Source organism: Erythrolamprus reginae, chromosome 4, assembly GCF_031021105.1.
Source record: "Erythrolamprus reginae isolate rEryReg1 chromosome 4, rEryReg1.hap1, whole genome shotgun sequence".
NCBI lineage: Eukaryota > Metazoa > Chordata > Lepidosauria > Squamata > Dipsadidae > Erythrolamprus > Erythrolamprus reginae.
In genome coordinates this window covers 59,407,889-59,433,844 of record NC_091953.1, presented here as the reverse complement: position 1 = coordinate 59,433,844, position 25,956 = coordinate 59,407,889, and the positions used below count along the sequence as shown (strand labels likewise).

The window sequence follows — 25,956 nt, the reverse complement described above, 5'->3', positions numbered from 1 at the left end:
GTAATGAGGAACAACAGCAATAGCAGTCAGGTTTATATACTGCTACATTGTGCTTTATTGCAGTCTCTGAGTGTTTTATACTGTATATGTTAGCATATTGCCCCCAACAATTTGGTTCTTCATTTTACTGATTTCTGAAGGATGAAAGACTGAGCCAACCTTAAGCCTGTCAGGATTGAATGTCAGACTGTGGGCGTTAGCCTGCAATATCCACTGTGACACCACAGCTCAATAAATGTCCCAAATTCAAATTCCAAAGCAGATATCGTCCCCAAACACCCTCTTTGTTTACATTTTAAATGTTTAAATTTTAATTTAAAACTCATATAAAATGTAGTGGCAAGTTAGCCTACCCTAACACACCTATAACCCTATAGCAGTGATCCCAAACTTTTTTGCTGATGAGATATTTTAAGCCGAGGCAATTCAACAGCTTTATAAAATAAATAAACAAATAAGAATAAATCCATTACTGTCAACAACATACCATACCATTTCCTAAGGAAGTTACTGGATAAAGTTCTTATAAATCCTGATAGACAAATCAATTCAATAGAGAATTCTTCAAGGACACTATCAATTGTGCTTTCATATTCTGATCTGCTTCCATACAATTTATGATCAATTACCTGCAATAGTTAAAAGGAAATTAAAGAGGGCAAAACTTCCTAAACAAGCCATCTACAGGAGAACACTGAAAGCAATTATCTCAATTTAACAAACTTTGAAGATGCTTAATGATACTAATCATGGAAGTCATATGTCACATGTTTTTTTGCTGAATTTGAAAATTAAGGGAGACTAGGATAGATCTATTTCAGCCTTATTTTGGCCTCATCAGCTAGCCATACCCACTGGGACTTGAACCTGCAACCTTTGCCTTGTAAGGCAGAGAATTATCCTCTAGGCTACAGTATCCAATCCCTTCAGCTCTGCACCAGGGAAGGGTTACATATTTTTGTGTTGAATCACCCTGGTGTATTGAAGGAACATCACAGCTCCTTATTTGCCTCTCGGCCGAATCCAGGGCCATTTCCAAGGCAGTTAATTTTATTGAGAGCCGACAATTCTATCTGTATGTGTCACATGTTTTTTTTGCTGAATCTGAAAATTAAGGGACACTATGATAGATCTATTTCAGCCTTATTTTGGCCTCATCAGCTAGCCTTGTATATATATATATATATATATATATATATATATATATATATATATATATATATACATACATATATATATATATATATATATATATGTTTTCGTAGATTTTCACGGGTACAGGTATGACGGTCTTGGTATATTCGGGTTTCTTCCCGTGTAGGATTTAGAAATTTCTGGCAACATTTCGACGAGGTCCCACTCGTCATCTTCAGGCTGGTGCTTCTGTCCTTGTTCTAGGGCGAACACAGCGAGACCTGAGCTGCCTTCCTTCTATAAATACTGGTGGCTGGGTGTGGTTTGATGGCTCAGCAATTGCCTGCTGTGTAGAAACTTCCTGGTGAGTCAGTGGGGTAACACCTGGGGTCGTTGATTTAACTGAGGTATGCTGATTAGTTTTGATTGTGGATTAGGGGTGATATCCTGAGTAGTTGGAGCTTGCAGGCTACTTGGTTGTTTTGCAATGTGTGTTCTGAGTTTGGTTTCAGTTTCTATGGCTGGGATATGTTTGTTATTGAGGGCTGGTTTCCAGATGTCTGGTAGGCGGGAGGTATCAACCTCATATTTTGGGGATGTTTTTCTATCTTAAATCAATGACCCCAGGTGTTACCCCACTGACTCACCAGGAAGTTTCTACATAGCAGGCAATTGCTGAGCCATCAAACCACACCCAATTAATTAGATTTGTATGCCACCCCTCTCTGAAGACTTGGGGCGGCTCACAATATCACCACACCCATGGCTGCAATGTATTTCTATCCTTAGAAGTATAGTGTAGCACCATATTTTTCATTTCACTTGTTTATTTTGTTTCCTACTTATTTATTTGAACCTAGATGTCTCCCAATGTGGAAAAACTGACCCAAAGCTAAGTAGGTGAATCTTCTACTAGCATCTAATGGCACCTTGCAAAGACCCAGACATACCCTGAGCAGAATTCCTTGGCAATTGGCGCAAGGACAGATTTATGGTCAAAATGAAGTAAAATTGAAAATACAAGTTGGAGACATATGAGGGGGAACTTTGTATAAACCATACAGAAGATACTATCCTCCCTTTTATCATCTGGGGATGTTATTTGCTGCTTTGGCAGCACAATGACATGAACTTGAGTAATATTTCACTCATATTTATTTCTGTAGTTTAAATCTTGTGTTAAGTAAGCTTTTGTTGCATTGACTGCATTCTTTCGCTGGGATAATCTACCATATATATAATAAAATTCACATTCCTGTAACTTTTAACTGGGTGAAACAATGCCTCATATGACAGTAATTTTTTAATCAAGATATCACAAATGGACTACTGGTAATTTACAGAATATGTCAAAAATCTGGGAACCATGACTCCTGTAGTACTGAAATTTGGCAAGCTTGAAAATATTTTTATGACAAAAAATTATCATATTTTTGTATTTGTTTATGACAAATTCAAAATTTCATATATTGTTTCCTGTGCTAATGTTTGACCATGAGCTATTTTCAAGGGAGGAATGACAACTTTTCCAGTAAAGGCAGTACATTTTATTTTTTATATATTTTTATTTGTCAAGTACATATTGGTAATACACATATAGATATAACATAGTTTATAGTTTAGTTATAGTTTATAGTTTATTAGATTTGTATGCCGCCCCTCTCCAAAGACTCGGGGCTACACATAAGATGGGTCAACGTTGAAGGCAATATATCTGAAAGGATGACCAAGAGGGTTACAGATTATCTAGTTGTCTATAAATATTAAAAGAGGTTAGTGCCTCTTGGCTTAGCTGGCTACTACTCGAAGACACACTTAGTCTGTAGTAATGTAACTTTTAATTGAATGTGTGTGAAGACAGTATGAGTGTTTGGCTAGTAGATTAGGGATGCATTCAAAACAATATTAAACAATATCTTAATGTGGAACTATATAATAATAATAATAATAATAATAATAATAATAATAATAATAATAATAATAATTTATTAGATTTGTATGCCGCCCCTCTCCGAAGACTCGGGGTGGCTCACAACAATGATAAAAACAATATTATAATGGCACAAGTCTAATATTAAAAAACTAAAAACCCTATCATAATTAAAAACCAAACAGCACATACATACCAAACATAAATTATAATAAGCCTGGGGGAAAAATGTCTCAAATCCCCCATGCCTGGCGGTATAGGTGGGTCTTAAGTAGTTTACGGAAGACAAGGAGGGTGGGAGCAGTTCTAATCTCCGGGGGGAGTTGATTCCAGAGGGCCGGGGCCCCCACAGAGAAGGCTCTTCCCCTGGGGCCCGCCAGATGACATTGTTTAGTCGACGGGACCTGGAGAAGGCCAACTCTGTGGGACCTTATCGGCCGCTGGGATTCATGCGGTAGCAGGCAGTTCCGGAGGTACTCTGGTCCAATGCCATGTAGGGCTTTAAAGGTCATGACCAACACTTTGAATTGTGACCAGAAACTGATCGGCAGCCAATGAAGGCCACGGAGTGTTGTAGATACGTGGGCAAATCTGGGAAGCCTCACGCGGCCGCGTTCTGCACGATCTGGAGTTTCCGAACACATTTCAAAGGTAGCCCCATGTAGAGAGCGTTGCCGTAATCGAACCTCGAGGTGATAAGGGCATGAGTGACTGTGAGCAATGACTCCCTGTCCAAATAGGGCCGCAACTGGTGCACCAGGCGAACCTGGGCAAACGCCCTCCTCGCCACAGCCGAAAGATGATGTTCCAATATCAGCTGTGGATCGAGGAGGACCTTTTTATCTGTGGTATATCCAATGTAGTAAATGTAATTTTTTTAGAATGCACATTACAAAAAGTAATACATGAATTAATGACAAAAGCAGACCGAAAGCAATATTTCAAAAAGGGGTGTGGGAGGGATACCATAACCTAAGAGTAGGTAAAGCAGATTTGCTGTTTCCTTGCATATTATAGCTTGAAAGGTGGGTTGTTTTCTTGGGTGATCAAAACAATAGAATGTACTTACTCTAGTTGGGATCCCAGTCAAGGTTGCATTCCTTAGTTCTTCCACCCCAGATCTGTTGGCAATTACTAGAACTACCTCAGAGCAACTTGCAGGCTCTTTTGAATATGCCAAAAGTGCTGAAAGGCTTGTACCTTAAAATAAAAGAAAAACATACAAAATGCATCAAAATACCACCTAGAAATGCTCAAAATGACATTGTCTTGAGACAAGCAAAAGAAATGCTACGTTAATAATGCAGTAACTGTTTATTTATTTATTCATTCATTTATTTAACATATATATAACCACTCTGCTTATAACCAACTCCAGATAACTCAGGCTCAAAAGTTAAAACAAAACATAAAATTAACAATTACTGCCAACCTGCCTTCTATTGAGGACCTGTGTACTGCACGAGTCAAAAAGAGGGCAGTGAAAATATTTACTGACCCTTTGCATGCTGGACATAAATTGCTTCAACTTTTACCCTCAAAATGACGTTATAGAGCATTGCACACCAAGACAACTAGACATAAGAACAGTTTTTCCCCAAATGTCATCACTCTGTTAAACAAATAATTCCCTCACCACTGTCTAATTATTCACTAAAGCTGCATTACTATTACTATTAGTGTTCTCATTGTTCTTATCACCCATCTCCTATCACTTATGACTGTATGACTGCAACTTGTTGCTTGTACTGTATTCTTATGATTTATATTAATGATTGTTTCCTGATTGCTTATTTGTACCCTATGACAATCATTAAGTGTTGTACCTGATGATTCTTGACAAATGTATCTTTTCTTTTATGTACACTGAGAGCATATGCACCAATGACAAATTTCTTGTGTGTCCAATCACACTTAGCCAATAAAGAATTCTATTCTATTCTATTAAAACTATTAAACTAAGCAGATTATAACAAAAACAGCAAAGTCAAACTTCTAATGGGCAATTATCTGATCTTATCTCAGTGTTTGGGGGAAAAAGCCAGGTCTTCAAATCTTTACAGAAGCTTCAGACTATGGATTTGAGAATTTCAGGGCAGAATTTAAGGGCAGAGCACTCCAGAGGTCTGCCATAGAATGGGTGCTTCCTAATTCCCATCTGATGGCAATATTTACATAGTGAATGGGACCAGGAATGTAAGTCCTTGGTGTTCTCTGAGCTTGGTACCCAAACTAGGTTACATCATCAATGTTAGCATCATCTAGCACTGATTATATTGCCTTGTTTGGATAATGAAACATCTGCATGAAAACAACCTCAAACTCAGAAAGCACCCAGGGTCTTTCATTTCAATCCTGAGCTACAAATATTCTCCTTTATTGGAACTAGAAATGTGCCCACCCTATCCCACCTAATAAAATTGGCAGATGCCACAGATAACTTGGCCCAGTACCATGTGACACAATAGTAATTATATCTAATAATGGTAATACTAATAATATCATTATTAATAATTATATCTAATAATAGTAATACTAGTAATAGTATTATTACCACATTTTATATTTGGGGGCCCAGAACAAGAAAAGCTTATTTTGACATTCAGACAGAAAATATAAGTTTGTATTTTCCTTTCTTTCATTATGAATGGTTTCTTGATCATTTAACAGTTCGAATCCTATTATTAAAAATTATCATCTAAAAATGTTTTGAAACAACACAGCACAGCATAGCATAGTTAAATTGAAATCGTTATTTTAACATTTCCTTTTTGTTTGTCTATTAAGTTTAGAAATCAACAGAAACATGTTTTTCATCTCAGACCTACCCATTTTGAGAAAACTCCATTGCTCTTATTTATTAAGTTTACCATTCATAGATTTTGAGTAAATGAGCTCAATTGAATCCACTGGATATTTTTATTTATTTATTTATTCATTCATTTTGTCCAATACACAAATACATAGGAAGAAAAATAGACATGTAGTAATATATATAAGGGTAAAAGTGAGCTTAGAGGAGAGTACAGCTGAAAGGAAGGAAATATATATGATAAGTGAGAGAAAGGAAAGACAATTGGACAGTGGACGAAAGGCACACCAGTATACTTATGTACTCCCCTTACTGGCCTCTTAGGAACCTGGAGAGGTCAATCGTGGATAGTCTAAGGGAGAAAGGTTGGGGGTTAGGGGTTGACACTATTGAGTCCGGTAATGAGTTCCACGCTTCGATAACTCGATTGTTGAAATCATATTTTTTACAGTCAATTTTGGAGCGGTTCGTATTAAGTTTGAATCTGTTGCGTGTTCTTGTGTTGTTGCGATTGAAGCTGAAGTAGTCATTGACCGGTAGGACATTGCAGCATATGATCTTGTGGGCAATATTCAAATCGTGTTTTAGGCGCCGTAGTTCCAGGCTTTCTAGGCCTAGGACTGTAAGTCTATTTTCGTAGGATGTTCTGTTTCAAGTGGAGGAGTGAAGGGCTCATCTGGTGAAATATCTTTGGACATTTTCAAGGGTGTTGATGTCTGAGATGTGGTATGGGTTCCAGACAGATGAGCAGTAGTCTAGGATGGGTCTGGCAAAAGTTTTATACAGCAAGGTAGTAGTGTGTCCATAGGCAGCCTAAGAAACTGAGTTTCAAATACTGCTCAGTTATACAAATCCAAGCTGAAAGAGCTTTCCTGTCACGCCCTAGTGCCATCATGCTTTCTTTAGGAATTTGATTCCTAAAATGTGAAGATCCTTCCAAGTTACTCAAAATTGGTGGAATTGCTATTAAAGATATTCAATGGATTTGAACAACTGGTTTATTGTATATGGAATTTTGGGATAATGGAAGTTAATTTTCAATCTGATCCAAAGCTTAACTATTAGAAATGTGACAAGTTTTCACAAATCTTAAGAAAAGTAGCTTCAAGCAGATATGAAAAGAACAGACAAGTAACTTCAACTATAAGACATGGTATGCATTAAAGATATAATGTGAAATCAGCAACCACAGAAAATAATCGTGTAGTTACCTGTTCCAGAAATAAGAACGGCTACTTTAACTTTATCCTTTCTGTGTAGGGTATGAGGTTGACTGTCTGCATTTGAAACATCCTTCAAAAATGGCCATTTATTTTGTAGCAGCACTTCAGAGAGATTCTTGATTACTACCCGGGGATACCCTGAAGAAGCATATGCTTAAAATAGAGTAACTACAAACATTACATTCAGAATTCAGTTAAATTTGGCTTTTTCCAAACATTTTAAACTAATTACTGAAGAGATAACCTTATCTGTAATTATACTACCAAATAGAAATCTCTCTTCCTAAAATGATATTCTGTATTTTTATCACAAAAGAATCGAAAAAAACTACTTGTTAGTAAAGTCTACTGCACAGCATAGTTCTCACTCAGGCCCGTGTTTTCATTACATTAGGGATAAGAAACCTCAACATCTTGATCTTTTTTAAGACCAAGAAGAAACAGAATTTTATGAGATTTGGAACAAAGTGTATATATGGATAAATAATAATAAGAAGTAAAAGTAAAAAGAATAGGCGAATAGTAGAAGTATGAATAAGATTTAAACTTTGTGTTGGATGTAGTTTATATATGAAGATTTATTATATAAGGCTAAATAAGTTTCTTCTTTTCATTTAAAGTAATAAGTAGATTTATAGTATTGACAATTCTTTTTTCTGTATTGAAATTCAACTTCTAGAATAAGTGGGGAAGTTGCAACCCCACCTTTATGTTAAATGTATGTTTGTCAGTTTTGTCCATTTTATGAAAATTTAATAAAATTTATTGAAAAAAAAGAAAAAAAGAAACCTCAACATCTTCTGAAATTTAATTCTAAAGCAATCCTAGTTAGAATGGTTAATGTCTAGAGCCTTGATGACAAACCTATGGCACAGATACCACAAGTGGTACAAATGAGCCAAACCCCAGCTCAGCTCCACCGCGCATGTGAACACCTCCCTCCAGTCAGCTGATTTTCTGGTCTGCTCCGCTTGCAGGAGATATGAGCGCATGCGCGTGGGAGGAGCTACCTTTCTCCTCACTTTCTACCGCCTGTGCTTTGCCAGATCTACAGAGATTCCTCCGCCAGGACTGTTTGGGGATGGAAGTCTTTTTCCCCGTCCAAGCATTGTTTGGGAATAGAAGGATTTCCCCTCTCTCCCTCCAAGCACCGTTTGGGGATGGGAGACTCCTCCCCCCTCCCAGCGCTGTTTTGGGATGGGAGGTGAAAATGATGTTGTGCATGCATGGTGATGGAGGGGTTGCACACACCTGTGCAGGGGATGGGGTGCAGGGGAGGGGCATTGCATTATGGGTGTGGGCATGCATACATATGCAACAGCGCACCTGCACGCATTTTTGTCACCTAAAGGGGGAAAGGTTAGCCATCACTGTCTAGAGCAGTGATTTTCAACCTTTTTTGAGCCGCGGCACATTTTTTACATTTACAAAATCCTGGGGAACACCACCAACCAAAATGACACAAATCTAATAAATAAATAAATAAATAAATAAATAAATAAATAAATAAATACATACATACATACATACATACATACATACATACATACATACATACATACATACATACATACATAAATAACCCCCTCATATATACAATCCCATGTAACATCCTCTTATAAATACAGTCAATCATCAATCATCCCTCCTCAAATTGATACCGCTCTCTCATTTCTGGGTACTTCTCCTGTCTTTCCCCCTTTTCTCTCTCATGTTTCTCATTTCTCTCTCTTCCTCCCTTTTCCCCTCATTCCTTCTCCCTCTCACTTCTCCTCTTTTTCCATCCCTGTCTCTCTCCCCCCTTTATGCGTGTGTGTGTATACACACTCGAACCATTTCCAAAACCAGTTGAGGGCTGGGTTTTTTCCCTCTTTTATTCTTTTCAAAAACAGGTGTGGGCTGGGTTTTTTTTCTTATTATTTGGGTGCTTTTTACCATATGCTTCAAGAAGCACCTCTCTCTCTCTCTTTTGCTCTCTCTCTCGTTCTCTCTCTTATTTTCTTTCTCTCTCATGCTTTCTCTCTCTTGTTCTCTGGCGGGATTAGTCATCTGTTGTCCTCCTGATGCTGCTGACGTGGTGCCAGGGACAAAACGCCCACCCACTCCTGAGGGAAAAGACGGACTGTTTGGAATGGGAATTAGCATCTCTCCCGCCGCGTTAAGTAGGCAAGGCAAGGCAGAAACTCGCCGGACGTGGAGCCCAAAAAAAGCGCCTCAGGAATGCAGAAGCGAAGCGCCCCCACCGCCCACTCGCTTTCCAACGCTGCGCCCGTTGTGCCGGGCTCTTTGCCGGAATCCGCCTCCTTTCTGAGGCTCGAGCGAGCCTCCTTCGCCGGCAGCCGGGGGGTCGGCTTCGCCCCCTGCCCAGCCAAAAGTGTGCATGTGAGGGGGGAGAGCTTGCTTCTGCAACCGCATGGCCAGAGAGAAGCGGGATAGCAAGGCGGCAGCATTCTTCTGCCTGGCCTGGGCGCTCTGCTTGGTTTTCCCGGGCTTCCCGCAGCATGTAGGTGGCCGAGAAGACCGAGCGGGACTGTGAGAGGGGTGGGCGTTCCCACAGCGCTCGGAGCGGCTAGCGGACGGATCGCCAGCGCCGCTGCAGCCACAGCTGTGGGAGGAGCCGCGCCCCAAGAAAGCCGGAGAGAAGGACGGATCAGGTGGGGACAGCCACAAGTGGAAGCCTCAGCCCTGGAGCTCCCACTTGCAGAAGCCGCCCCTCCCCCGGCTATTGCCCGCCGCTATTAGCGAGGAGAAGCCATGCGCGCGAGGGGGCCGACTTTCAAAACAACCTTTGCTGGCCTCCGCCTCGCGGCACACCTGACCATGTCTCGCGGCACACCAGTTGGGAAACACTGGTCTAGAGAGTATGGGAATTGTAACCCAAGACATCAGGAGATCAACAAGTTACTTAAAATAAGTTACCTAATACCCATAAAAGCTAGGCCACAATTTACACAACCTTAGAGAAAATACCAAAATCAATTTGTCTATTCTGACTCAAATATTTTCTACGTTTATATAATATAATACTGGAGAAAGGTTTTGTGTGTCTTTTGAGAATCCAAGAAGACAATTAACATTTATGCTTCTCATAATGAATACTGCACAGTGAAACGAAGACTTGAAATTCTTGTTCTTGTGTCTATATAGATAGAAGTAAAATTACAACAGGGCATGAAACTACTAAGAATAACCTTAAGATGAATAAGAACTTGTTTCTCTCTTTCTCCTTGAATTGGAGCTAAATTCTGATCTACTGTATTTATTAAAATGAACTCAGCATGGTATATGCACCTGCTTGAAAAATCATAATATGAATTTGAAATAGTTTTGGTTCTTAAATTGGTCATAACTATTTTCTGAAATCGGATGGATTTTCATAAAGTATCTCATAAATTCTGATATAGTTACAGAAACCTGACACAGATTGTTTAAAACCAAGAAGAATTCTTTCCACACTTTAATTCTTCTGATACATGCTTATAATATTGGAGTATTAAGTAACCTGCAGTTCGGTGGACAACTTTTCCAATCACCCATGCGTCCTCATGTTTCTGGACGTCCTTCAGAACCTTCTTGGCCATTTCTCTTTGGACTACTAAAGCAGCACCAATCCCACAGTTGAATATTTGCCCCATCTCTCCTTCTGAGAGGTTTCCTTCCTCTTGGAGCCAAGAGAAAATTGATGGAATCTTCCACTTATGGGTATCTAAAAAGCAGATGATATCTTAAAGCACAACCCAGTTCATACACAGCAGTGTGAATATATACGTAGATTATATTCTGTTGTACCAAAAATGCTTTTTCAAGAAGCAACTGGGTTTTTTAGTCCAAAAGTTAAATTGTTAAAGCATCTTTGCGACAATCATGACCTGGATGACTGAGAATCTCCATAGACATTATATTCTGTCCCCTTTGATATCACAACCCAGATTAATCCTTTAATTTGCAAACGGGGAAAAAGAAACATACAGGCAGCTAAGAATATGATTGAGAGGAATGTGACTGGAGACCCCAGGATCAAAATGAATTTTCTGGCCCTTTGATCTCCATTGTTGTGCAAGGCAGTGTTTTTCAACCAGTGTGCCGCGAGACATGGTCATGTGTGCCGTGAAGCTCAGAGAGAAAGAAAGCAAGAGAGAGAGAAAGAAAGAGAGAAAGAAAGCAAGAGAGAGAGAAAGAAAGAGAAAAAAGAAAGCAAGAGAGAGGGAAAAAACAAGAGAAAGAAAGAGAGAGAGAAAGAAAGCAAGAGAGAGAGAAAGAGAGGGAGGGACAGAGAGAGAGAGAAAGACATAGAGGGAGGTAGGGAGGGAGAGAGCAAAAAAGAGAGGAAGGAAGGAAGAGAAAGAAAGAGGGATGGAGAGAGAGAGAAAGAAAGAGGAAGGGAGAGAAAGAGGGAGGGAGAAAGAAATAGAGTGAAGGGGAGGAAGAGAGAGAGAGAATTTTTTGTCCAAACTTTTTTTACCCCCCCCCCCCCGCTCAATGTGCCTCAGGGTTTCGTAAATGTAAAAAATGTGCCGCGGCTCAAAAAAGGTTGGAAATCACTGGTGCAAGGTGTCATAGATGTTTACTTGGAGTCCTCCAGAAACTATGCTCCAATTACCTTTATTTGTTTACATATTTAAATCGGTTCTTTGAAAAGGGGAAATAAGCTTGTTGCAAGGCAAAATGCTAGTCTCCAGTACCACATCTTTATTTCCGAAACTACCTTTGGCCATTGCCTTATAAGCTTTTTTAGAAAATAAAAATGACGGGGGTACCTGTTTGCAACTAAACCATACTACTAGAAGAAAGGGTAGCAGAGGAAATCCAGATCACAGGAAGTAATAGATATTCAATGATAAAGCATCCATTTATCAAATTGTTATCTTCTTTTGGCATCCATTTTGTGAACTGGTAACTTTTCCACAACTATTTGGAAGAGTACCAATAAAATGTTCTCAAAATTCCAAATGTGCTTACCAGCCCTTCAAAGTTGGGGATTCCTACAGAGGCTTTTCCTATTAATTCCTAGACCAGAAACTAAAATCAAGCAGTTGTGTTTTGATATGAGCAGAATCCCAAAGATCTCTATCCTTAGATTCCTATTTTCCTCTCGGAACAGTGTAAAATATCTTGTTGTTGTTGTTGTTATTGTTGTTGTTATTATTATTATTATTAATTAGATTTGTATGCCGCCCCTCTCCGCAGACTTGGGGCAGCTCACAACAGTGATAAAACAATATACCATAACAAATCTAATATTAAAAGTCTAAAATAACAATTTAACATTAAAAAACACTAAAACCCCCATTATATAAAAAGCATACACATGATACTAGAGACACTGAAATTCATTTCCTAAGGAAGTGGTTTTCCTCTTCTTTCTTTCATGAATTTTCCACCTTTCAGATTTTATCTTTTCTATTCCACCAAGTTTATTATACAATACTGTATATATTATACAATCTATTTAGTCCATATATTATATTACAAATGTCCAACAGAGGATATACTGTATCTACATTCATTTTTAGAAGATATTTTTCACTTTCTTATCAGACATGAAAATATTTCAAAACATTTAACATTGGTTGGTAAAACATTACAAGCCTTTTCTACTTACCCAAAACAACACTAAAGCGTTCAGGAAGGATCTGGGAAAAACCTCCCAACAATCCTCCATCATTAATATGGATAAAGGCTTTCACATTTTCTGAACGGATGACAGGAAGGAGGGCTCTATAGATTTTGGTTGGAGTTAGCAAATGTTCTCCTATTTAAAAACAAGGAAATTAATTTTACAAAATAGAAGGTAACTCTTTTCTGTTTACTAAGGAAACAAACTAAATTAAATTCCTAATCTCAAAATGTTCTAGAGATGATCCTCAATATTTAAAAGAAGGTATGTAATTAATACAATAAAACTATATAACAGTATTCATGCACAATACCTAATAACAAAACATTATTTCTTTCCAAGAAAAGTGTGGAATAAAAGAGTGGCAGATGTTTACATGCCTAAAGTATGGTTACCATATCCACCAGGAGCTGGAGAAAAATAGTGTAGGGACGATGTTAAAAAAATCTTTTTCACAAGATCAAATCCATGGTGATGAAGCCCTGAAGAAGCTATTCCAATCACAATATCTTCATTGACTATGTTCCCTTGCTGAGGAAACTTCATGCCTCGCTCCACAGCGCCAACTGCAAAGCCAACCAGGTTGTATTCTCCAGCAGCACAAGCGGCAGGCATTTCATTGGTTTCTCTTCCTGGGAAAAAGGGAGGAATAAAATATAGTACATACTGATTGGGGAATGAAGGTGTGCAGGTCTGGGTGGCTACTCCAAGAATAATCTTTTTACGGGCTTGTATTTTCAAAATAACACTTCTTTATTTACTTTCTTCCACATTGGGATTCGTCAGTATACATCTCCGGCATGCAAAATGCATTCCAAACTCACAGGCAAAACTAAAGAGTCATAAATTCTTTCTAAATGAGCAGGCTGTCGACTTCAAACATCTCCTTATCTCTGGGTGAGGTGCCATATAAAAACTCACTCCTCCGGAGAAATGGTGAAAGCATCCATCTTGTCTATTACGCTTTGCAGAAAAGCATCCATCATTTCCGGTCAATTCCGGATGTGAGGTAATTAATTAATTTACACACTCGGAATAGCATACAGTGTTCCCTCGCTTTTCGCGGATGATGCATTCTGAGACGGCCCGCGAACGTCGAATTTCCGCGAAGTAGAGATGCGGAAGTAAATACACTATTTTTGGCTATGAACATTTTTTTAGTTTTTTAATATTAGATTTGTGCCATTATAATATTGATTTTATCGTTGTTGTGAGCCGCCCTGAGTCTTCGGAGAGGGGCGGCATACAAATCTAATTAATTATTATTAATTATTATTATTATCACACTTTAAACCCATAAATTGCAATTTTCCATTCCCTTAGCAACCATTCAGATTATTACTCATCATGTTTATTTGTTAAAGTTTATTTTAAAAAATATTTATTAAAGGCAGACGAAAGTTTGGCCATGACATATGACGTCATCGAGTGGGAAAAAACGTGGTATAGGGAAAAAACCCGCAAAGTATTTTTTAATTAATATTTTTGAAAAACCGTGGTATAGACTTTTCGTGAAGTTCGAACCCGCGAAAATCGAGGGAACACTGTATTCAAAACCTCTTTCCCCCAAGTTCATCTTTTCTTTTCTCTGACCTCCTAAATTTGACACTTAACCAAGTACTATTCTCTACACCACCATTATCTGAAGAATTATGGCTATCCATACTAACTTCCGATGGAGTTTCTATTAAGTTCTCATCACCACTATCTTCCTCCTCATATCTTAAATCAGGGTAATTGACAGCTTCTATGTCTTTTTCCTCTTCTGAATCTGACATTTCCAAAGGCTGACAGGGAACATCACAACAGGAAGTAGCTTAAAAACTGATTTAAAAGTGTTCATACCAAGGAAGGTGCATCCTGCCACTTTACAAGCTTCAGCTATCCCATCTGATATAGCCTGAGTGAGCTGAGCCCCACCAGTGTCCAGTTTCCCAAATGCGAAATGACCATGAAAGAAGAGAGGTTCAGCTCCTTGAACCAGCAGGTCATTGACACACAAAGCTACCAAGTCCTGACCAATCATATCATGCTTATCGCACAACTGGGCAATCTGTAATAAGACATACAAATTAGCCACATATTGTAATGAAAATATTTGTTCATGCAAAATATCACTGCATTGTATTTTGATTAATGCAAAAACTCAGCTGAAAACCATCCAATATTTTTTGGGCAATAGAAAGCTTCCATCAGTGCAATAGAAGGGGGAGATTGTGATCCCCTTATATAGAGCGCTGGTGAGACCACATTTGGAATACTGTGTTCAGTTCCGGAGACCTCACCTACAAAAAGATATTGACAAAATTGAATGGGTCCAAAGACGGGCTACAAGAATGGTGGAAGGTCTTAAGCATAAAACGTATCAGGAAAGACTTAATGAACTCAATCTGTATAGTCTGGAGGACAGAAGGAAAAGGGGGGACATGATCGAAACATTTAAATATGTTACAGGGTTAAATAAGTTCCAGGATGGAAGTGTTTTTAATAGGAAAGTGAACACAAGAACAAGGGGACACAATCTGAAGTTAGTTGGGGGAAAGATCAAAAGCAACATGAGAAAATATTATTTTACTGAAAGAGTAGTAGATCCTTGGAACAAACTTCCAGCAGACGTGGTTGGTAAATCCACAGTAACTGAATTTAAACATGCCTGGGATAAACATATATCCATCCTAAGATAAAATACAGAAAACAGTATAAGGGCAGACTAGATGGACCATGAGGTCTTTTTCTGCCGTCAGACTTCTATGTTTCTATGTTTCTATACAGTAGTGTAAATTTTCTCTCTTCTCTGACAATTATTAGGAAGTATGTAGAAGCTGCACTTGAAGGGATAACTTGTGATAAAATAAATCTGGTTGTTCACAAAAGGGATGGGACTTTCAGTAATTAAAGATAATGAACAATTATGAAAATAAATAAATATATACATACAGTAAAATATTTAATCAATTGTATGAGTCTTGCAGAACCAGACCAGTTATCTTCCTGCCAATCTAATAAAAGTCACAAAAAGCAATAGGTATAAATATACCAAACAAATTACAAACTTTGAGAAAGGGGAAAAAATAGCTTAAAAATCCTCCACACTCTTACATAAATTGCATTTATTGCAAACTTAATGTTTCATTAAGTCCTAGAGGAGATTTAATGATTTAAAAATGTTCATACCAAGGAAGTTTAAAAGCTTTAAAACCCTGACTGCTCTTTAGAAGGCCAGATCCTGAAGATAAAAATCAAATACTTTGGGTACCAAATGAGAAGGAAGGATTTACTGGAGAAGAGCCTAATGTTGAGAAAGGTTGAGGGCAAAAGAAGAAGGGGACGGCAGAGAATGAAGTAGATAGATAGAGTCACTGAAGCAATAGGAGTGAGTTTAAATGGACTCCAGAGGATGGTAGAGAACAGGAAGGCCTGGAGGAACATTGTCCATGGGGCAGCAATTGGTCGGACAAGACTTTGCAACTAACAACACAACAACAGCAACAAATGTTTGAAAATATTTTGTCCAGCAAGATTATATCATCTGTTGTGGTTAGCTCTGGCCCAGCTCCTGCCCCAAGGAATGTGCAGGTGGATGTGGGGGAGACATCCACATGCCGCAGGCCTGTTTTGCTTCCAGTAGAATCTGTCTCCTCTGACCAAGGAAGCGTGAGTGACAGGGAAGAGGGGAGTTTGGCAGACAGCCCAGGAGGAGATCAATCATCTGTATCATCCCTGGATTCTGAACAAGAATTAATGACACATCCACGCATGCGTAGAGTGATGCATAGGAGACAACTACTGAACGGTTATTACAAGAGAAAATGAGGCCACCTGTGGTTGGGTGGGGCTGCTGTAATTAGTGCTACAGATAAAAGTGCAGCCTGGTGTTTTAGCCTCATGGCAGTTTATCTGATTCATTGTTTTGTCAAGATCGTGGTTTTTGCTGTTCAGGATTGTGTGTGTGGACTCTCTGGACTTTAGAATTGGACTCAATTTGCCAGTTATTGGGTGAGCAACTGGACTTCATTTAACCTGTGCCTTGTGTGTACCAGAAAATCCCTTTGACATTTTAAAAGGGAGCTGTTTCTGTTTTTCTGTTTATAAAAACTTTTGGGTTTTCCTTTTATCGTGTAGTGTGTGTCTTCCTGGACTAATTACCCTGTAATTACGGGTGGTTAAGACACGCTGGCAAAACAATCATCAGTCCAGGAAGAAGGAAAGAGAAATGGAAAAAGACAAAGGGATAAAACAGAGTTTATTGAAATTATGGAGGACAGCTATATAAAGTGGAGTGACTGCACGTTGTCAGCATAATCAGTGCAGAAAAATATAAGCAGAAGTGATAAACAAGTAAGTGATATTTGCCTTTATGAGCAAGCCATTCTCTTCTCATTGGACTAAAGAAAGCTTTTTTTAAAAAAAACCCACATACTTATGTACAAGCAATCCCAGTCCCATGGGATTGGCCGGCATAGAAGTTGAATCAAATAAAACAAACAAACAAATAAATAAATCTGTTTGAAAGATGGATGTACCTCTGTTTACCTTAAGTTTTGTCCCCATGCCTTTAGCATGTGATACTAGAATTGGATCACAATAACCAGAGGCTTTCAAATCAAAGAAGGCAGGAACGATCCCATCATGCCCAGGGCAACCTGCAACCCGTAAAAGTGTAAGATATTATGGACCATAACATTGCTTAGTAAAACTTAAAACATCACTATTCTCCATTTCAGTTCATCATGCTTGTAGGAGGATGAGGACATAATGGAAGAGCACTCTTTAAGTTCTCATATCAGATTCACGTGTGTTCACGTGTACTGTATACTTTGATGTAACAGACATTAGCTGTAATATGTACTATATAGGAATCCATACATTTACCTAGAAAAACCAATAATCCAGCTGCACTCAATAACAAAATGACCACCGTTATCACAAGTATCAAATTAGATTATAGGCAGAGGTGTGCTGCTGCCTGGATGGGGTGGAACACAATGGGGTAGCAAAAATGGATCTCCACCCCAGAGCACCCAATTTGCACTGAAAGATGTTGAAAGGAAATGCAGGGCATCCTGCATAAGCCATGCCCACAGTGTAAAAATTTTGGTAGCCCTTCACTGGTTATAGGTCCCTACTTAAACTACAAACTGTATATGGCATCATATAGAAATCTGTCACTATAAGATAGCGTTCTCTCTCCCTCCCTCCCTCCCTTTCTTTCTCACTCATGACTGTTAATTAAATTAGGCTTCCCTACAAGGTTTGCTTGTTAGGTGGTTGCAAAATATGATCACATGACCCTGGAACACTGCAAAAGTCATAAATAGGAGCCCCTTGCCAAGCATCTGAATTTTGATCACATGACCATGAGGATGTCGCAATGGTTTTAAGTGTGAAAAACAGTCATAAGCCACTGTTTTCAATGCTTTCATAACTTTGAATGATCACTAAATGAACCATTTGTAAGTGAAGGACTTACCTGTATTCATTGAAACAATTCCAACTAGTGACACATTATTACTGTACTATAAAAACTAGTTTTCTTTGTGGCAAATACCACTGTAAATATGCATTTACAAGTCAGCCACTTTAGCCTCATTTTTGTTTAAGATTATAGCAGGTACCAACACCCAATGATGCTAATTGCTAACTCTTCAACACCACCGATAACACAACTACTCTCCAAAAAGACCTGAACTCTGTTTCTGAGTGGTCTAACACATGGCAACTCCAAATCTCAACTAGCAAATGCTCTGTCCTAGACATTGGGAAGAAGAATCTGAACTTTAAATACGAATTGAATAATCAAATTATCACAGATAATCCCCACTCGGTTAAAGAACTCAGTATACTAATAACAAAAGATTTAAGTGCCAAAGCCCACTGCAACAGGCTTCAAGAGTTGTAAACCTAATCCTACGTAGCTTCTGCTCTGGCAATCTCACACTGCTTACCAGAGCTTACAAAACGTTTGCCACGTTTCAATATTATTATTTTTAATACTCTTTTTCAAATTGTTGACTTTCATTAGTATCATGTATCTTAATATTATCATATCTTCACTTGACAAAACAAACAAACAAACAAACAAACAAACAAATAAATAAATAAAAAATAGGAGGTCATCTTGGAAAAGACAATCCCTCTGCTGTGTATAGGATGGGAAAGATTGTGGACTTGTTCTTGGCATATGTAATATGTAAGTCTGATTAGGTGCCATTATGTAATTTTCAACTCCAAATGGCTGCATAGATTTCTCCATGACTATCCATCCCTTACCTGGATTTTCAGGTCCTCCAAATGTGCACTCATTGCCAAAACTGAGTTCCTCCAACCAGCTGCTTGGTTTAAATACACTGAGGCTTATTATCCAAATAACCAGAAATTTCAGTTTATTATTAAACAGTCCTATGAGAGAATGAAAAACCTCCTCTGCTGTTGTTATTGATTCATGAAAACCATGACAAGTTATTTATAAAAATAATAAAAGGTGGGATGATATGTGTGTGTAAATGAAAATCGCTCTTGTGCAAAGAACTAGAGAAGAACTTCCGAGCTAAGTGAAAACAATCCAGGAAGCCTTTGCCAAGGACTGTTTGGATCACCCGGAACAAAAAACCTATTTTAATTCCACGTTCATTGACAATTCTTCCATTCATCCTTCCCTTACCTGGCTTGGTACTCCTTGCAGCGGATAACACAGATGAATGGTCCAAGATACTGCATGCTATGGAATCTGAAATTCTATCTTCATGTGATGGGGACCTCAAGCAGAAATAAATGCAGTTGTAATTAATAAAGCAGGCACTTGCTGGACTCATAACGGGAGACTACATTGCAATAAATATCAAACAGCACCTTGATTGTTGTTGATGTTAAATGAATTACATCCAGGGAAACAGTGAAAAAATTCTGCATAAGAAACACAAGAAACTTAATACTTCCTGAACTTGAAACTATAGGCAAACTATTTTTGTTCAATGGTGTTCAATGGTGCATCTATAGAAGAAAATATTTGTATCTCAGCCCATCTCAGGGTTGAATTGTGAGGTTTCTGCTGCTTGGTTGTTTTCCTTGCAGACATTTCATTACCCAACTAGGTAACATCATCACAAGTTCAGAGAGCAGCAAGGACCTCTCAATGGTATATATTAATAAGTGATAATGTCAACCATATTATATTTCATTAATTGGAATTGCTTATTAGTTATTATTTAATGAATTACATTATTGAATATTATAATGGTTTTTAACACAATGGTTTACTTGGCCTGCTATGAAATGAAATGAACTGCTATTAAGTCTATACAGGTAAACCTCCACTTATTTGGACCTGGAATCTCAGTTGTTGAGTGAAATGGTCATTTAGTGAGATGCTACATGACTGCTTTGCTCAATGACCACAACCCTGGTTCTCCCAGTTTGTCACTGCTGCAGAGCGGGTAAAAAGATTCAATATACAGTGGTACCCCTACCTAAGAACGCTTCTACTTATAAACTTTTCTAGATAAGAACTGGGTGTTCAAGATTTTTTTGCCTCTTCTCAAGAACCATTTTCCATTTACAAACCCGAGCCTCCGGAACTGTAACCAGAAAAGGCAGGGGGAAGCCTCCGTGGGGCCTCTCTAGGAATCTCCTGGAAGGAAACAGGGCCAGAAAAGGCAGGGAGAAGCCTTCATGAGGCCTCTCTAGGAATCTCCTGCGAGGAAACAGGGCCTCCACCTTCCCTGTGGTTTCCCCAATTGCACACATTCTTTGCTTTTACATTGATTCCTATGGGAAAAATTGTTTCTTCTTACAAACTTTTCTCCTTAAGAACCTGGTCACGGAATGAATTAGGTTCGTAAGTAGAGGTACCACTGTAGTTGTATTCCATCATTGACTTTTATGTTTGCCATCCATCAAGAAACCAAAACTGTCTCAGTTTCAATGTTGTCTGGAGTTAAGATGCCACCATATGTTCCAATATTTGCTGAAGAAACATAAATTGGATACTGTGGCAATTGGCTAAATTGATATTATTCCTCTGAACAGTTATTTTGTATATCTTTAATACATGCTAATGAAGTAATATAAATGATTAGAACATTTATAAACTATGGTCGTCTATATAGTTTTCGGTTTTATAGGTGTTCTGAGATATAAATTTAATTTTATATCCTTTTATGTTATTTTTATATTATTTTTTATTATGTTATCTTTGTAAGCTGCCCAGAGTCACTGAGGTAGCCGTATAAATTTTCTTAAATAAAATAAATAAAAATACATTCCCAGAAACATCTTCCATTTTTGTTTAAGATGCTGATTGTAATAAAATCCTAGGAAAAGTGATGTCATGAATTAATACATGTTATTTTCCATTATTCACATACACAAACTGTTTGAAGAACGCAATAGTTTGATGACTAGTTTTTTCCCCGTAAGTTGCACCCTGGATAGAAATGACTGCCAGTCCTTTGTAAATATCTTCAAGGGCTGACATGAAGTCCTGCTTGACAGCTGTTAGTGTAAGAATTCTGTTTCCATTACTCAGCACTTTGCCTTCTTTTATTACTGTAGCTCCATGAAAGATTTCAAGGCCTAACTCTTTAGCCTGAAGAAGCCCTAAACAAATTAAAAGGAAAATAGGCATCATTATTTTTCTCACAATATTTTCTACAAATAGTTACCATTGTATTACAGTTGTATGGATAGCTCCTGTACTCTGTCATGACTGACAGATACATTTTTTACTAATGAAAAAATGCTCAATTTAATTATTTGTTTGTGTTTAGAAACTCTGGAAAAAGGACAAACCTAGGAAATAATTAAGAATGTTACATCTCAGAGGGAATTCTAAGATTCTATTCTTTGAGCAAACAGGACCATTAGCAAATATCAGAAGAAAAAACTGAGACATAAAATATATAAAAATAATGAACTTACCTGTGATTTCGATGCTTTTTTTATGACCTTGCAGATAGCTGCCATTTTCTATGGAAACTGACACAGCCGTGTAATTATCTGACCAAGCCAATTTAGAATTGCAGAGTTGGCCAGCAACTGCAGCTTGGATAACTTCATAAAGATCACTCTTAAGAAGTTGAAGAATTATCTACAAAATTATATTAAAAAATCAAATACAAGTACAATACTGTACTATAGTAGTTCTAACGTCAGAATTCAACTTTGCTCTGTTTTTCTTTTTCCAAACACTATATTTGTGTCTGTCTACTGGACCTGTATAAACACTGACATAAAAAAAATAATATTTTCAGGGAACATGACAAAGTAGGAAAGCAATGAAAATTCCCTTTGGACTCTTTAGTATAAGCTAGAAACTAAAGCAACATCTCTAAAATGCTAATGCAGCGTTATCAGCCATAATGTCAGAAAACATTAATTTATTGTTTTAGGGTTTCATTGGAATTATGTACCTCTCCTTTACCTGGCATTGTGGATCACCAAAATTACAGCCAACGCTTAAAACTTTCACACCTTCTTTAGTAAGCATTAATTCTACTTGCAGCACACCTACACAGGGGGAAAAAGGCAAAATAATAAATTTGTTTACATGTCTTAAAACATAATATTTTTTGCCTGTGGATTTAGGGTTTGTATTCTGAATCAGGAATCCTCACCCATCAGTTTTGTTCTCAGATCAGTCCTTACCTAATGCATGTAACATGACATCTCATAGATGTTTGCATTTGCTTGCGTTGGCTGCCGATCAATTTCCGGTCACAATTCAAAGTGTTGGTCATGACCTTTCAAGCCGTACATGGCATTGGACCAGAGTACCTCCGGAACCGCCTATTACCGCACGAATCCCAGCAACCGATAAGGTCCCACAGAGTTGGCCTTCTCCGGGTCCCGTCGACTAAACAATGTCGTTTGGCGGGCCTCAGGGTTAAGAGCCTTCTCTGTGGCGGCCCCAGCCCTCTGGAACCAACTCCCCCCGGAGATTAGAACTGCCCCCACCCTCCCTGTCTTTCATAAACTACTTAAGACTCACTTATACCGCCAGGCATGGGGGAGTTGAGACACCTTTCCCCCAGGCTTTTTTATACTTTGTTTTATGTTTGGTATGAATGTGCTGTTTGGTTTTTTGTTTTGTTTTTTAAATAATGATAGGGTTTTATATGTTTTTTAATATTAGATTTGTTCCACTATTATATTGTTTTTATTACTGTTGTGAGCCGCCCCGAGTCTTCGGAGAGGGGCGGCATACAAATCTAATAAATAATAATAATAATAACAGCATCTGAAGCAATCTTTTGCTAACAAAGAAAATCAACTGATGTAGATTTCTAGGGGCTCTCACATACACAACAAGACAATCATCCAGAGTTATATCCAGTTACTAGAACTAAGCCAGACAATTCTAAGGAAAACTGGGCTATTTCTCATAAGCTTCTTCAAAGGCATTTAATTAATGGCATCAAGCAGCTGGACTAAAACAGGATTCACAACTTCTGTCAGGCTTTTGCACAGTAGGCCAAAGATCATTATCTAGTCAGGAGCTGTTTCCGCTTTAATATTTTACTACCGTATTTATTTTACCATTTACAAAAGCAGAATTCAACTTACCCAAATAAAATGTGGCTGTTTGCTCCTTCATTTTCTTGTTATGCCTGAACTGAGATTTCAATAGTAAGTTTTGGAAGAACTAAGAAGTTCACGTAGTGGGGTGGGATGGCTACAATCCTGTGCATAGCTAGTCTACTGTACTATCAACAATACTTTTTAAAAAAAATGAAAAATAAGTATAGCCCCTTACCTGCATATGTTATACCTTCTTGCTTCATACCTTCAAGAATGTGTTGAAGGAGCGTGCTTTTAATTTTTTCCAGAAGGACTTCAGAAACCTAGTAAGTCAAGGAAACCAAGGCATTGAGAATTCTCTCTTCAGTAGCAAGACACAAACACCAGCACTCCGTTTGCTACAACATCACACCTTCTCAATATGCATTGCAACCTAAACAGAAGTAGGGGCCTACTTTAGAAACCAAGATGCCATTGATTACTGATACTTATTATTGTGTTTGGGCCTGGGCCAGCCGTTGCTCCCACAGATGGGAGAGACGCGGCACAAAGTGAATGTGAAAGCCTGGCTGACAGCCAGGAAGATGTGGCAGACAGCCAGGAAGACGTGGCAGACAGCCAGGCTGACGAGGCCACTGGGACGCAGGATTCAGCAGACAGCCCAGGGGATTTGACATTCAGTCCCTCAGACAGTCCTTCGTCTCTGGATTCTTCTGCAGATCAATATATTGATCTGCGTAGCCGAAGAGCTATGCAAAGAAGGGATCGCTTTAAGGAGTATTACAAGTCATTATAGGAGCACCTGGACTGGGTGTGGTTCTTATACTGAGGGCTGGGTGTGGTTCCCTGAGGGCTAAAGGTATAAAAGGGAACAACGGCCCAAGGCAAACTGTGGCTGTTTATCTGTGTTATTTTGTGGTTCCTGCTCTGAAGTTTCTGTCCCATGCCATTTGAGTTTTCAACCCAGCTTTTTCAGACAAGTGGGAGGTGAAAACTCTGGGACTTGCTGTTTGCTTCAAAGATTCAAAAGGACTCCTGAAACGTCTTTGCTCATTCCAGGTTGTCTTTGTTTGTTTTTTCCTGTGTTTTTGTATGCGGCTGAAGTAAGCCTTGCACTATCGTTGTTTTTGGACACTAAGAACTGTTTTGAGTAACCCTTTTTTGTTTATTCAATACAAGTTTGCTGATTAGCAGAGCACGTGTGTGTTTGATTTCTTTTCCTTGGACTATTATGCATTGCCTGAGCCAGTCAGGCAGAACACTTATGAATCAATTAATACTGTCAGTGTGTATCTGTATTCCAAGGATAAATATGTATATCATATATATGTGCTAAAATACAATGTCCTTGTACTTTGGTGCCAGAGGTTCCATATTTTAATGAAGTGCATAGCCTTCTGTACACTATGCCTCTTTGTTTCTTTAGAGAAAAGAAGCCATCAATATCACTTAACTTTTGAAAAAGATAAAGTTGAATGATTGTTTATCCAAGAAGCCTACAAAAGTAACCAAATGTTTACAGATTATAATACATGAGGCCTCTTGACATCTTTCAGTAAGATCACGGACCAAATATGATGCACCTTAGGAAAAGGGGCAAAGGCTCCTGTTCCAACAATGCTTGGACTCTGATGGTCATTCAGCAGCTGCTTCTGGACCCGAACTGGTGGCATAGGAATAAAAGTGGTTCCGTCAACAAAGCATAAATACTGGAAGGAGAACAAAAGAGACTGGATTATATATATGGTAAATGTAATTCATGTTTTTATTGTATTTATATTTCAATTAGCCCATACTAGACCTGCAAACCGTTCAACAAACCTTTCCAGCTATACTCTAATTTCTTAACTTAAGTTTGTTTCACAACAGGGAGGTTAACATTATCCTGACAATTGATTACTCCTCTGTTTTATTTCTTCTTCTTTCCCAAATCTACAAACCATCCTTTTTCCTTACTTTGAACTCCATGAATGTGGAGGTTGGAAAGGAGCAATGCAAAAAAAAAAACCCCACATTTCTAGGAGCCCTTCTCCATAATCTTTTAAAATTATAATTTTTTCTGGGTTTTAATAATATTTTCAAATGAAATTCTTGAAAATGTTAAAGCTCAACATTACTGTATTTTTAAAACTTCCATTGCCCTAACATTTTTGGATACATTCATTCACTCTCAGCCCCCAGATATACATAGAGATGGTCTGAGTGTCTGAAGAGGGGTGGCATACAAAGCTAATTAATTAATTAATAGCTAAATAGCTAAATAGCTAAATAGCTAAATAGCTAAATAGCTAAATAGCTAAATAGCTAAATAGCTAAATAGCCAAATAGCCAAATAGCTAAACGAAAAAACGAAAAAACGAAAAAACGAAAAAACGAAAAAACGAAAAAACGAAAAAACGAAAAAACGAAAAAACGAAAAAACAAAAAAACGAAAAAACGAAAAAACGAGAAAACGAGAAAACGAAAAAACGAATAAATGAATAAATGAATAAAACAAACAAACAAATAAACAAACAAATAAACAAACAAACAAATAAACAAATAGATAAATAAACAAATAAATATAGTATATGTATGTTTGAGTACACACACACACACACACACATCAAGGCTTGTCACCTGTAATAAGCTTGGTTTTAGGCCACATGCTTAGGCTTAGAGAGTGAAGCCTTTGTGTAGCCTTTGCACTTGCTTCTTTTTAATACAAAATGCTGACAATTCTCTT

At 38.1% G+C, this 25,956-nt stretch overlaps 1 protein-coding gene across 1 annotated transcript in view; it reads right to left on the bottom strand.

The window, feature by feature from the left end:
• The window catches only part of LOC139167132 (trifunctional purine biosynthetic protein adenosine-3-like), a 40,722-nt gene that overhangs the window by 1,904 nt on the left and 12,862 nt on the right, over positions 1–25,956 (bottom strand). Inside the window, exons 6-19 of the mRNA XM_070751553.1 lie at positions 24,815–24,940; positions 23,467–23,554; positions 22,135–22,220; positions 21,633–21,801; positions 21,080–21,311; positions 18,987–19,069; positions 17,250–17,359; positions 14,562–14,769; positions 13,097–13,348; positions 12,702–12,851; positions 10,602–10,805; positions 7,088–7,237; positions 4,134–4,264; positions 488–629 (exon numbers count right to left, since the gene is read on the bottom strand). Coding sequence (XP_070607654.1) covers positions 488–629; positions 4,134–4,264; positions 7,088–7,237; positions 10,602–10,805; positions 12,702–12,851; positions 13,097–13,348; positions 14,562–14,769; positions 17,250–17,359; positions 18,987–19,069; positions 21,080–21,311; positions 21,633–21,801; positions 22,135–22,220; positions 23,467–23,554; positions 24,815–24,940 — 2,131 coding nt within the window. The remainder of the gene's footprint in view (positions 1–487; positions 630–4,133; positions 4,265–7,087; positions 7,238–10,601; positions 10,806–12,701; positions 12,852–13,096; positions 13,349–14,561; positions 14,770–17,249; positions 17,360–18,986; positions 19,070–21,079; positions 21,312–21,632; positions 21,802–22,134; positions 22,221–23,466; positions 23,555–24,814; positions 24,941–25,956) is intronic.